The sequence below is a fragment of the Echinops telfairi genome, unplaced genomic scaffold, assembly GCF_000313985.2.
Source record: "Echinops telfairi isolate 266 unplaced genomic scaffold, ASM31398v2 ScPeMD7_3;HRSCAF=10, whole genome shotgun sequence".
In the NCBI taxonomy this organism is placed as follows: domain Eukaryota; kingdom Metazoa; phylum Chordata; class Mammalia; order Afrosoricida; family Tenrecidae; genus Echinops; species Echinops telfairi.
In genome coordinates, this window is record NW_022103899.1 from 63,309,482 (window position 1) to 63,322,223 (window position 12,742).

Sequence of the window (12,742 nt, forward strand, 5' to 3'; positions counted from 1 at the left end):
GGCTCCCCGGGGACGGGACTCAGAGTGGGGTGCCCTCGGGCTCCCCAGAGACGGGACTCAGAGTGGGGTGCCCTTGGGCTCCCCGGAGACGGGACTCAGAGCAGGGTGCCCTCTGGCTCCCTGGGAGGAACTCAGAGTGGGGTGCCCTCTGGCTCCCTGGGGACTGAATTCAGAGCAGGGTGCCCTCCTGCGTGATCCAGCAGGAGGAGCAGGAACTGACCCCATGCAGACCCTGCTCAGCTGAGCCTCTGCTGCCCTCCAGTGGTCAAGCCAGGGCTCCACACAGGCTTCTAGAAGTTTCTTCACCCCACCTGCCAGGTGCTGATGGGAGCCTTGGACCTGGCTGTGTGCCCCTCCTCCAAAGATGGGGGGCACTGAGTGACCCCCACAGGTCTTGGCCATCACCGCCCGCTCACCACAGCTGCCATATGCACTGTCCCTGCTCAAACCTCAATGTGGGGGTTCAGAGGCCTACGGGACATGGCTGAGAGCAGCCCTGGCCCTGCAAGGGGCCACAGGTGTGGGGAAGAGGATAAGGTGGGGCAAACCCACCTCAAAGGAGACCTCCTGGCCCACATAGGGATGGAGGCCCGGGAGACCTGCAGAGTGATCAGACGGGGCCCAGCCCCACCCACCCACCCCAGCCCTCCCTGGGGGTCCCCGGACCCCTGCTCCCCCGCCTGGCTGCACACCTCACACTTCCCCCGGAGGCCAGTCTCCTGCAGGCGAGACCAGATGCTCTGGATACGGCCGGCGTGCTCGGGGTGGCTGTGTGTGCTCCCACACCCACACTGGTGCTTCAGCATGAGCGTGTCGTACACCAGGCCTGCGGGGCACCCAGCGGGTGGGGGTGACAAAAGCAGGGGTCAGGGCAGGGTGAAGCAGGACTGTGCTCCTTTAGCATCAGAAGAGAATGAGGGTGCTCTCCCAGGCCTGCCGGCTGAGCTGCAGGGAACAGCGATGACTGGGTGTGTGGGGACCTGCGTGGGTGGGTGAATGGGTGTGTGGGTGGGTCCCCAAGTGGTTGGCCCCCAGAGGCTGGCTCTGGTCAGGGGACATGGCTTGGCAGATATGGGAGTGACCAAAGGAGTAAGACCTTGAGGCCCAGAGCTCGAGAGAGACCAAGTCCCGTGAGCTAAGGCAGTGGTGCCTGTGAGGTGGGGGAGTGGGGGGTGGGGATACTGGGTGGTGGGTGCCTCTTGCTGTGACCTGCAACGCTGGAACCCGCCCACTCAGCCCCACTCCATGTGAGCTGGGTCTCGGCGCAGCCCCGCCCCCACTGCCCTACGGGAGCAGCACTGGGCATGGGCTGCAGCACCCCCCCCTCCTGTGCGGCCCACTTGTGGTACTACCTGTTGTGAAGCGTGGCTTGGCTGGGGGCTCTTGCACAGACATAGGGAAGGCGGCGGCTGCCGGGGAGGACTGCGCCCGGGACAAGGGGCGGTGGCCACCAAAGGACACGGGGATGCCGGCTGCCTCCATGGACGCCTGGTAGTTCCTCAGCTGGTGGATCCGCTGCTGCTCCAGGAGAAGAGCATGCTGCTGTTGACTCAGGGTCATCTCATGCCTCACAGTACACATGCACACGCAGCCTTTCTTACAGACCAACCGTGCATCATGCACTCATGCACATGTCCATCCATCCATCCATCCATCCATCCATCCATCCATCCATCCATCCATCCATCCACTAACTCACCTATCTACCAACCCATCCACTCACTCAGCCATCCATCTATTTATCTATCAATATACTTATCCATTCATCCATTTATTCACCCACCCACCCTCCCACTCATCTAACTATTCATCCATCCACCAATTTTTCTATCCATTCATTCACTAATCACATATCCATCCACCCACATATCCATTTATCTAGCTATCAGTATATCCATCCATCCATCCATCCATCCATCCATCCATCCATCCATCCACCCTTCCTCCCTCCCTCCCTCCCTCCTATTCATTCACCAACCACAATCCATCTCTCCACCCACCCACCCATCCATCTACTACCTGTTCATCAACCATCTATTCATCCACCCACCCACTCATCCATCTATCCATCTCTCTCCACCCATCCACAAACTCACCTTCTGCTCCATCACTCCTCCCATCCATCCACCCACATATCCATTCAATCACTTATTCATTGATGCATCCATCAATCTTTCTATCCACCCTCCCCCCATTCCATCCATCCATCCATCCATCCATCCATCCATGCCCCCCTTGCTGAGCACACAGGGGCTGGCCCCATAGTCTTGGCCAGCCATCTGGGAGAAGTCTGCCTGGCCCACAGGTCTGTGTCCAGAACTCAGGTCTTTGGGTATGAAGTGCACTTATGCTTCCAGGGCTGGGGGTGGGAGCCCTCACTGAGGAGCTGGTGAAAGACTTAGGAAAGGCCCAGTCAGTGTCCAGTGGGGCTGGGACCAGGTGGTGATGGGGAGAAGGCTCTGGCAGAAGGCAGTACGAGTGGGGACAGTGTGGGGCTCGCCAAAGGCTGGGCTGGGAGCAGAGTGGGCTAGGCGCTGGGCTGTTGACATCGAGGCCGGCTGTTCAAACCCCCTAACGGCACCAAGGGAGAAAGACGAGGCTGTTTGCTCCAGTGAAAGTTCATCGGCTCGGGAACCCTGTCAGGGTCACTCTGAGGTGGACGTGACTGGACGCAGCAGGTCAGGTGGGGAGCACGGGCACTGACGGCGCCACCCTGGGGAACGGAGGCTACTGCTGGGCCCGCTGAGCTCACCTGTCGGAAGAGCAGCTCCTGCTGGCTGGCCTGGCGCTGGCCCGCCTCAGCCTCTCGCGGGGGCTCGGCCTCCTCGCCGTCGCTCTCGGGGGGCTCCTGCTTCACGTGCACACCACCCAGCACGAGCAGCCCCTTTTGGCCTGGCAGCCGGTCCACGTAGGGCTCCTCCAGCAAGGCCTGGTGCTCCCGCAGCTCCTCCTCCGTCTCCTCCGGGTGGCTCTCAGGCTGCCGTGCTGGCTCGCTGGGCTTGGGGAGGATCTGCAGGGAGAGGGGCGCTGAAGGGGGTAGGTCTCCTCTGGAGAGGGGGTCCATAAGAAGGAAGGTGATGGGGGTTGGGGAGGCCACCCAGAGGGGCTTTATCCCAACGCGACCCTTGGGCAATGGTCAGTGGAGAGCCTGGCTCCCATTTCGAAGGTCAGCATAGCAGTCACCCGCCCCCGCTCCTCACAAACTCTAGAGAAGGGGCCTGTCTGAGGGGCGCCTGCTTTCTTGGGGGCGCTGTGGTCCCCTTGGGTAGCGGGCTCCACCACTTGTGAGGCGGCCAGCCCCAGGCTTTTGGGGGTCACGGCAGAGTTGGAGACGTCCTGTTATGTTAACTCAACGAGGAGACACGGTCACTGTCCCTCAGAAGACAGACCTCTGTGCTGAGCAAGTGCAGGGCCCACTCACACCCGGACACACCTCCCCTTCGACAACGCTCTGCAACAGGGTGCTGTGTCAGATAGGGCTTGGGGGCTGACCGGGCACCACCCTGCCCTCACAGGGTGACAGTGGGCACATCCTCCCGTCCCCCACCTCTTGTCTTTCCCTCCTGTCTCCCCACCACTCGAGGTTCCTGCTGGACTGCGGAGCTACTACAGGTACGGGAGACGGGGGGCGGCGCTTGCAGACCTGCCTGACTCAAGCTCAGAGCACATGTGGGCTGTGGAAACCTGCCCCGTGGGCCCCGTGCTGCCCCTTCGGACCTGTGTTGACCAGGGATCCACCTGGGCCCATGGTGAGCTGCCCCCCTCCTCCCCACATTGTGCTGCCCGGCCCCACCTGCCCCAGTGCCAACAGGCCCCCCTGGCCCCCCTATTCCCCCGTACCACCCAGCACCCCCACCCCGTGTCGCCCGGCCCCACCTGGCCCCCGTGCAGCTGCTGGAACTGCTGCTTGTGCTTCTCCAGGAACTGCTGGTGCTGCTGCTGCATGACCAGGTGCTGCAGGGCCTGCGTGTTCTGGGGTAGAGGCGCCGACTGCGTGCGCCCCAGCGGGCGGTGCTGCCGCAGCTTGTGCACGGATGAGGACACCCGCTCGGCACCCACCAGGGCCTGCGCGTGGAGGGGCAGCGCGCCCAGGCCTGCAAGAGACCAGTCCAGGGAACAGTCGGGGGTGGGAAGGAGGGAATAGGGGCGGGCCCACTTGTCTTGCAGAGGCTCTCGGCTAAGGAAACGGTTTGTGGTGCGGGAGCCCACTGGCACAGTGGGTCGAGCACGGGGCTGCTCATGGTAAGGTTGAAGGTCCAGAACCCCCAGCCGCTCCATGGGAGAAGGCGAAGCTGCCTGACTCAATGAAGGCCGGCCATTTGGGACACCCCACCTCCCACCCCGGGCAGCCGTACTGTCCTCCAGGGCAGTGGTTTGGTGTCTGTAGTCTGTAGTCTCTCCAGGTGGCACATACAATAAGGCGCTCAGCGCCTGGCCGAATGCCTGTGAAGTCCCCGCCCCACCCCCAGCCAGGCCCTCAGGAAGCAAGGTCTGGCCATCCCCTCGCAAACAGTGCCCACAACTCAGGGGCACATGCTGGCGTCACCCAGCACGCGCTGACCCCCACCCTGAGTTAGATCCACTTGGCATGAACTGCCCTTTGGGGGGCCTTGGGGGAGGGGCCTGTTGTCCTTCAGCCCCGCCCAGTGGGGGTGGGGCCTGCCGTGGGGCCAGCGCCACAGGCCTGGCTCACCTGTGACCAGGGGCGCCTGTGCGGGCGCCTGCTCCAGGAGCACGAGGTGCTGCAGCAGGGGGTTGTGGGCCGGCCCTGCGTCCCGCTCCAGGGCCGAGGTGCTCAGGTAGGGGCCGAGGTGGGGGCCAGGGAATAGGGAGAGGCGCTGCTGCAGGGTGGGGAGCGGCAAGCGGTCGGCGTCCTGCTGGCCGGCGGCACCCTGGGGTGAAGGAGACGGTCAGGGTGCAGGGCTGTGGCCCCTCCCACATGTGGCGGACCCATGGCTGTGACACACAGGCTGTCACACCAACTGCCCTGCAGGCATCCCCCAGGGGCTACTCACGGCAGAGGGGCCGGTGGCGGGCAGCCCCAGCGTGATGTTGGGTAAGGAAGGTGAGGTGTAGAGGGGCAGCTGGGTCACGGAGCCCTCCCGGGCCGCCAGTCGGTGTGCAAGGCCGGTCTGTGGGCAGAGCACAGGGTAGGCATCACGCCCGGGCCTGCCATGGCCCGGCCAGGGGTGACCACAGACACCCCATCTGTATAGTCATGTGACAGGCAACAGCAGCTCCCCCACCCAAGGATTCTTAGGACAGTCTTGGGGCGACCCAGGCTGGGGACCTGCCCAAAGATGCTCAGGACTTGCGTTGCTAATTCACCACGGAGTGACCGGAAGGTGCCCCCAGGGGACACCTGCAAAGGCTCCTCCTGGAGGGGCGAGGTCCACCAATGGGGCATCCAAGGGGAAATGGTGATGGCTACAGGGGAGCAGACCCCCAGCGCTATGGACAAGCTGGGTGCAAGGGCGCAGTGGCTGTGTGTGGGTAGAGGGGCCTGTGTGGAACGCCCCCAAATCAGATCGCCAGGGTGAGGCTGTTTCAAGGTCTCCGAGGAAAGCCCACTCTCCTCCCACCCCCTCTCTCCCAGGAGCTTCCTGCAGCCCCCTTTGCCCCCAACCCACCCCCGGGTGTAAGGCAAAAGCAAAGCAGAGGCCAACAGCCCAGGGACTCCCACGGAGCAGGGACTCCGCACCCCGGGCAGCTCTGGGATAGCCCTGGTGAGAGACGGGCAGCTCTACCAAAACAAGGCTGTCCTGGCCCCAGAGAAAAGAAAAGATAACTCTGAGGGTGAGGAGGCTACCCCTGGATGCCCCCATCTGCCAGGAGAGTCTGGCCACCATGTCCCCAAACTCCACACTCAGTGGCTGATAGTGGCCCCAGAGGGCAGAGTAGAACGGACCCTGTGTATTTTCCGAGACTAGAACTGTTTACAAGAGTAGAAAGCCCTGCCTTTCTCCCGAGGAGTGGCTGGTGGTTTTGAACTGCTGACCTTCGGGATCATTCATTCCTTTGGCCCTAGAACAAAGCTGATTGGAAATGACCTTAAGAAACCACCCAGAGAAATGATCCTGGCTGCAGGCTGTGGGCAGCGGAGTGTGGGCTCCTACTGCTATGTGCCGCCAAGCTGGGTCGGAAGGGAGGCCACCGCACCTCTGGACACACCGCACAGTCCTGCACCTGCAAGCCGCACAGCCAGTGCCGTGTTTGGGGCTGCCATGGCAGCCACTGGGCCGACCCACATCAGGGACGGTCTTCTTTTGGCCCCCCTCTCTGGCCCAAGGTGACGCAGCGTCCCAGGACGTGGGGCATGGTGACCACACCACCCAGGGAGGACACCCAAGCCATGGCATGTGCACAGCGGTGCCAGGCTAGACCTCTGCTTCATTGTCACTCTGGCTGGGCACAGTGCATGGGTCCAGGAACCACCGAGTGGACCAGGGAGCCCACGAGGCCAGCAGTCAGGCTGGGGCAGTGAGGACGGAGGGTGGTAACCAGTGTCAGTGGCTGAGGAAGGAAGAGGGACGTCTAGCCCCATGACGCTCCATTTCCAGGAGGGAGTTGGGGGGCGGCTTTGCAGGGGCTCGGGGTCCATCCCCACCGTGAGCTGGCCATGCTCGGGCCACGCGCCTCCTGGACTTGCGCTGCCTTGGCGGGAGGGCCAGCGAGACAGCTGCTTTTCTCTTGGCAGCGCCGCTGGGTCACTTCTCCGAGCAGCGGTTTCGTGCTCCTGGTGGCTGCCCACTCACACACTGGCCGCTGCCCCTCAGACGGCACGGCTTCTGTGCCCACGACAGGCATGCTGGCAGGTTCTCCCACGCTCGTCTCGCCACACTCCTGCCCGCTAGTAGAACACGGAGGCGGAGTGCTGCTGCCTGCCTTCTGCACAGGCGCGATCCCACGGGCAGGCGGGCCCGGCGGTGCTGGGGAAGTGACCACACTGCGTCCTCTGTGCGCTTCAGGATGGTTGGGCTTGTCCCAACCTGAGAGCTCAGGTTCCTGTCACCCAGACTGGCACCCCCGGTTCCAGAGATTTGTGGGGACTCCAAACCTGGCCACTGAGCCCCTTTCCCTGGTGACCAGGAGCACCAGGGGACACACTCCCGGGCCTGACAGGGGTTAGCAGTGAGCATGCCGGGGACCCAGAGGTGGCCCACGGAGAGTGCAGCCCAATCAGCCTCGTGCATAAGGCCAAGCTGACCGTGGGCTGCTGGGCTGGTGGCCAGATCCCTCCCTGTGTGTCTGGCCCCTAAAGGACTCATCGTTTCCCTCCATGTTTAAGGTTCCCTCCCTGTGAGAGTAAGACACGTGCATCACCGAGAGAGTGTGTCCAAAGTCCTCCACTGATGGGAGACGCTTTCTGTTTAAATAAGCTCATGCAAGTATGGGCTGGAACTGGACAGCGGCCCTTTTTGAATCACACTTATATCTAGTACAGGAGCTGTAAGGGTGCACCCCTGTCTGAGAATAAAGCCACGAAAGCCCACCTCCAACAAGGTATCGGACTCCTTATGTGAACTGCTAATCCCACTACTAACCACGAGCCCCCACTACTAACCACTAACCCCTACTACTAACCACGGACCCCCACTACTAACCACTAACCTCCAATACTAACCACTAACCTACTAACCACCAACCCCCACTACTAACCACTAACCTCCAATACTAACCACTAATCCCCACTACTAACCACTAACCTCCAATACTAACCACTAGCCCCCACTACTAACCACTAACCCCCACTACTACCATGAAACTCCAATACCAACCACAATACTAACCACTAACCTCCACTACCATGAAACTCCAATACTAACCACTAACCGCCACTAGTAACCACGAGCCTCCCATATTAACCACAAACCTCCAATACTAACCACTAGCCCCACTACTAACCACTAACCCCCAATACTACCATGAAACTCCAATACCAACCATAATACTAACCACTAACCCCCACTACTAACCACGGACTTCCAATACTAATCACTAATCCCCAGTCATAACCAGTGATGTCCTATACTAACCACTAATTACCTATACTAGCTACTACCCCCCACTACTAACCACTGACTGTCAATATGAACCACTAACTCCCAACACTGACCAATAACTACCGGCACTAACCACTGACTGCCAACACGAACCATTAACCCCCAACACTAACCACTCATTGCCCATGTGAACCACTAACCCCAATAGAGCTAAGCCAAAGTCTGCAGGAGAGAGGCCCGAGGTACCCCACCATTTCCACTAATCCCTAATATTCACTACTAACTCTCAAGACTAACCTCTTCCAGTCTGTTGACCAGAGTATGGGTTGGAACGGACTCAATGAGACCTGACAACCACCAGCATCCCCAGCACTGACCACTGACCTCCAACACTGAGTATGAGCCCCCAACAGTACTGCTGTTGTGAGGGGGCACCACGTTGGTTCCAATGCTGAGGTACCCCAGGTGCAACACAGCCAAACACCGCCCCTCTACTCTGCTGAGCATGACGTCCTTCCAGGGCCTGGTCTCTCCTGACCTCATGTCCAAGGTACGTGGACGAGGTCTCACCATCCCTGCCTCTAGGAAGCACTCCAACCATGCTTCCCTTGGCAGGCCATGGTACCTTCACTAATCTGCCAGCAGCCTAGTGCAAATGCCGATGCTTCTTCAGTCCTCCTTATTCCCCCCACTTTCACAGGCAAGTGAGGTGAACGGCAGACACCACAGCTTGGATCAGGCGCACCTAGTCCTCAGTCACACCCTGCTCTGCGTCACTTCAAAGTTTAAAGCACGGCACTGTGCTCCTGTGCCACCTGTAATTGGATGGAGGGATCCGTGGAGCAAGAGGCAGTGTGTGACAGGACAAGGGAGACAACAGGGTTTACAATCGGGAAAGGTGTCAGGTTGTATCCTCTCACCAAACTTATTCAGTCTGTGTGCTGAGAAATCATCAGAGAAGCCGGGGCGTATGAAGAAGAGTGTGGCATCAGGGAGGGAGGGAGGCGTAGGAACCGCCTGTGTGCGGTACGCAGATGGCACAACCTTGGTGCTCAAAGTGAGGAGGCCTTGAGGCACTTGTGGGTGAAGATCAAGGACTGCAGCCTTCACCATGGACACAACCCCTTTGTACAGAAGACCCAGATCTTCAACACGGGACCAGTGGGTGGCATCAGGGGAAATGGTTGGAGTCGTCAAGGATCTTGTCTTGTCTGGATCCACAATCAGTGCTCGTGGGAGCAGCAGTCAGATCAAAGGATATGCTGCACTGGGTCAAACCACTGCCCAAGACTCTTTCTTTAAACTGTAACTCCCAGGACTGACCACTAACACCCAGGGCTGACCACCAGCCCTGCACATAATCACCCACATGAGACGCAAGGCCTGTGGCCCGCTGTCAGCAGGACCTGCTGGCTCCCGTGCCAGGCAGGCGTTGCTCTCCGGTTGGCGGCCTCTTGCGCCAGCGCAGGAAAGGACCAGGAATAAACAAGACCTAAGCGGAAGACTGCACGAGAGGGTAGGAGCAGGCAAGCTAGGACCCCAGTGCCCACAGCCTTCCCAGCCAGAGCACTGCTTCCGGAGCATCTTCTAGAACACTGAGGCTCTGGAGACAGGGGCAACAGCGGCTGGGGCTAGAAACCCAGACTGTGCGGGAGAGAGGCCGGAGGAACCCACTCCTTCCACGAGGGAGCAAACACGCTCCAGGGGCCCCACCCCCTTAGGCCTGAGGAGTGCGGGAAGCTGCTGGAAGCAGGCATCCCAAGGCCAGTGTGGGGCCGGCCAGCTCATCGGGAGCTCAAGGGCCCAGCTGAGTCAACAAGGCCATGGACGGAGGGGTGAGGTGGTGCCAGGGAGGTCACCCCACATACTGGCCATGCAGGGCACACTGCTGCCTGGCACCCTCCACCAGCTGTCCCTGTGCCACCTGCTCAGTGGAGCCCGAGCTGCTTCCTTGCCCTATGGGTGATTTCTGAAACCGTCTCTCCTGGCTGTCCCATGGGGCTCCCTCCAGATCCCAGCACAGCCAGGCCTGACCAACGTGGTGTGGGGGGTGGGCCCCATGTTGCACCTGATGCCCAGGGTCCCTGGCATGCCCCTCTGGCCATGAGGAGGACTGCAGGTCACTGACTAATCTGAGGACTTCTCAGTCTGTAGCTGTGAACCCCCTGGGCTCCCAGTCCTGTGCCAGCACCCCCAACACATGCGTCTGGTCCAGGGCTCAGTGACGCCTGCCCTATCCCCCAGGGGCAGCCAGGGTGGCCAGCAGGTAGGTGCACGACATGCAGACGCTGGGTGCTGACCTCAGCCGGGAGGCTGGGGACCGCCGGTGTGAGGCCGTTCTCTGAGCTGATGCTGCTGGAGCAGTTGTTGGGGGAGCTGGGCCCGGATCCTGGGGCGCTGCTGCACGCCGAGTCTGCGGGCGACAAGGTGGGCACGCGTGTCAGCGGGCACCATGGTCTGCCACGTGGTGACAGAAGACAGTGTTACACAGGGGGGCTGGCAGTGGGGGCGTTCTGCTGTATGAGCACAGGAGACAGTGTTACACAGTGGGGGGGGGGGGGGGCAAAAAGGGGCAGGATTTCCTTTTTTCCCGGGCCCCGGCGGGGGGGGGGGGGGCGCTCTAATCTCAAACCTAAATCAAACTCACTGACTTGATCTCGTTGGTTCTGACTCATAACGACCCTATAGGGCAGGGTAGAAGTACCCCTGTGGGTTTTATGGGAGCAGAGAGCCTCATCTTTCTCCTTTGGGGCAGCCGATGGCTTTGAACTGCTGGCCTTTTGGTTAGCAGCCCAACACACAGCCCACTGTGCCACCAGTGTTCCTGACAGCCCATCAGGTCCTGACATCTCCCCAAGCGGCAGACGGTGCACTTCTGCCGTCGGCCTCTAGTTGGGGGTCACGAGCAGCCCCTTAAAGAGCAGCTGGGTTCCTCCCACAAGCTGAGGGCGGGGAGCTCAGCGGCCAACCTGGCGGTGGGTGGTTCTTGGCCCCCAGGTGCGCCCAGAGGTCCCGGGCCACGGACTTTCCATAGGGAGGACTCTTGTCCTCAGAGCACCCTGGGGTGCACGCCTCTCTGGGCGGCTGCAGAGCAGACTGGCAGAGTCCACGTGCGCGGAGACCCCACGTACCTGTGACATCCAGCGGGCGTTTCTTGAGCGCAGTGACCACGGGGCCGTCCTTCCTGCGCAGGAGGGGGCTGCTGCGCCGCTCGGCCACCTTCTGCTTCAGCCGCGAGCGTAACTTCAGGTTAGGCTCAGAGGCTGCAGGGGGGGATGGGGACAGTCAGCATCGTCCCCGGGGGAAGGGCAGGGCGAAGCAACCCACAGGGCACACAGCCCTGTCCACCAGGACCCAGAACAGGGCAGACGCAGGCTTTGTCACTAGGGTCGCTCCCGAGCGAGCCACCTTTCACCAAGCCCTACAGCCCAGTTCTTCCTCTCCTGAGAAAGGGCCAGAAGAAACCACAGCCAGCGGGGGGTCTCCCTCAGAGAAGCCCCAACCCTGGAGGTGCCCCTCCAGCCAGTGTGGACCTCGCCCCCCTGCTGAACTCGGGGCACAGTCCCTGAGGGACGGGGAGGCGGTCAGCGTAGGTGTTAACATGCCCTCAGTGTGTGCAAGGCTGCACCCTGACCTTCAAGTCCCCCTGGGAGGGGGCAGCTGGCTGGACTTGGTGGACCTCCCTCAGAATGGGTCTGAGAGCCGTGTCCCAGGTTGTGTGTTCTGCCAAGGAGACCGAGGCTCGGGTCAAGCCCTGCTCAGCTCGGGCTTCTTGGCTGGGGCTGCTGTCGGTGCCCAGAGAAGAGGGGTGCTTGGGGCCCTAGGTGGGGGGCACCCCGGCCTGGAGCACTGGTGTCTCTGGGTTGATAGCAAGCTCAGGATGGTGCAGACCGGGGAGGTGCAGAGGCTGCTGCCCTGGACCTTCTAGAGCAGGGTTCTCAACCTTCCTGATGCCGCGACCCTTTCATACAGTTCCTCATGTGGTGGTGATCCCCAACCATAACTTTATTTTCATTGATAATTCATAACTGTAATTTTGCTACTGCTAGGAATCGGGCAACCCCTGTGAAAGGGTTGTTTGACCCCACAAAGGAGTCGCGACCCACAGGTTGCGATCGACTGTTCTAGATGGCCTTAAAAACCAGTGCTGCCCAGTGCAGGTTTGATTTTTACCTTTCCTGAAACTGACCCCTGGTCCTCCCCACCCCCACTCCACTCTTCTGTCCCCAGAGCAAGGGACAGGGGAGTCTCCCTGGAGCACCAGGGATGGGTGGGGGGAGACCCCTGAGGCCATGCCTGGTCATTCTTGGGGCCCCAGAATCGGGGGACACTCACTGCTACTGAGCAGCGTCTGACTCATGGTGACTCCAGGGGACAGGCGGGACTGCTCCTGTGGGTTTCTGAGACGGTCACTCTATGGGAGCACAAAGCCTCGTCTTTCTCCCGGGGGCAGCTGGTGGTTCGGAACGACTGACATTTTGATTAGCAAGGTCACCTCACTCCAGGGCTCCCCAAGGTGGGGCGGGGGGCAGCGGAGAGGCCTCAAAAGTAGGTCTGCAGGGACATCATGCCGGGCTTTCCAAAGGGTGCGAGGGCTTCAGAAAGTCAGTGGAAAGTGAGAGAAGACAGGGTCTCTCTGGACATACAGAGCTCCCGGGACACGCCTGACATGCAGTCAGGGGAAAGTCACAGCTTCTTGGGGGAGCAGACCACCTGCTTTCCCCACTTCATCTCCCCCC

At 60.9% G+C, this 12,742-nt stretch overlaps 1 protein-coding gene across 1 annotated transcript in view; it reads right to left on the bottom strand.

Moving 5' to 3' along the window:
* Positions 1-12,742, bottom strand: part of HDAC4 (histone deacetylase 4) — a 108,282-nt gene that overhangs the window by 16,622 nt on the left and 78,918 nt on the right. The window contains exons 7-14 of the mRNA XM_045294467.1: positions 11,135-11,266; positions 10,304-10,416; positions 5,016-5,132; positions 4,694-4,892; positions 3,877-4,094; positions 2,753-3,010; positions 1,353-1,539; positions 693-826 (exon numbers count right to left, since the gene is read on the bottom strand). Coding sequence (XP_045150402.1) covers positions 693-826; positions 1,353-1,539; positions 2,753-3,010; positions 3,877-4,094; positions 4,694-4,892; positions 5,016-5,132; positions 10,304-10,416; positions 11,135-11,266 — 1,358 coding nt within the window. The remainder of the gene's footprint in view (positions 1-692; positions 827-1,352; positions 1,540-2,752; positions 3,011-3,876; positions 4,095-4,693; positions 4,893-5,015; positions 5,133-10,303; positions 10,417-11,134; positions 11,267-12,742) is intronic.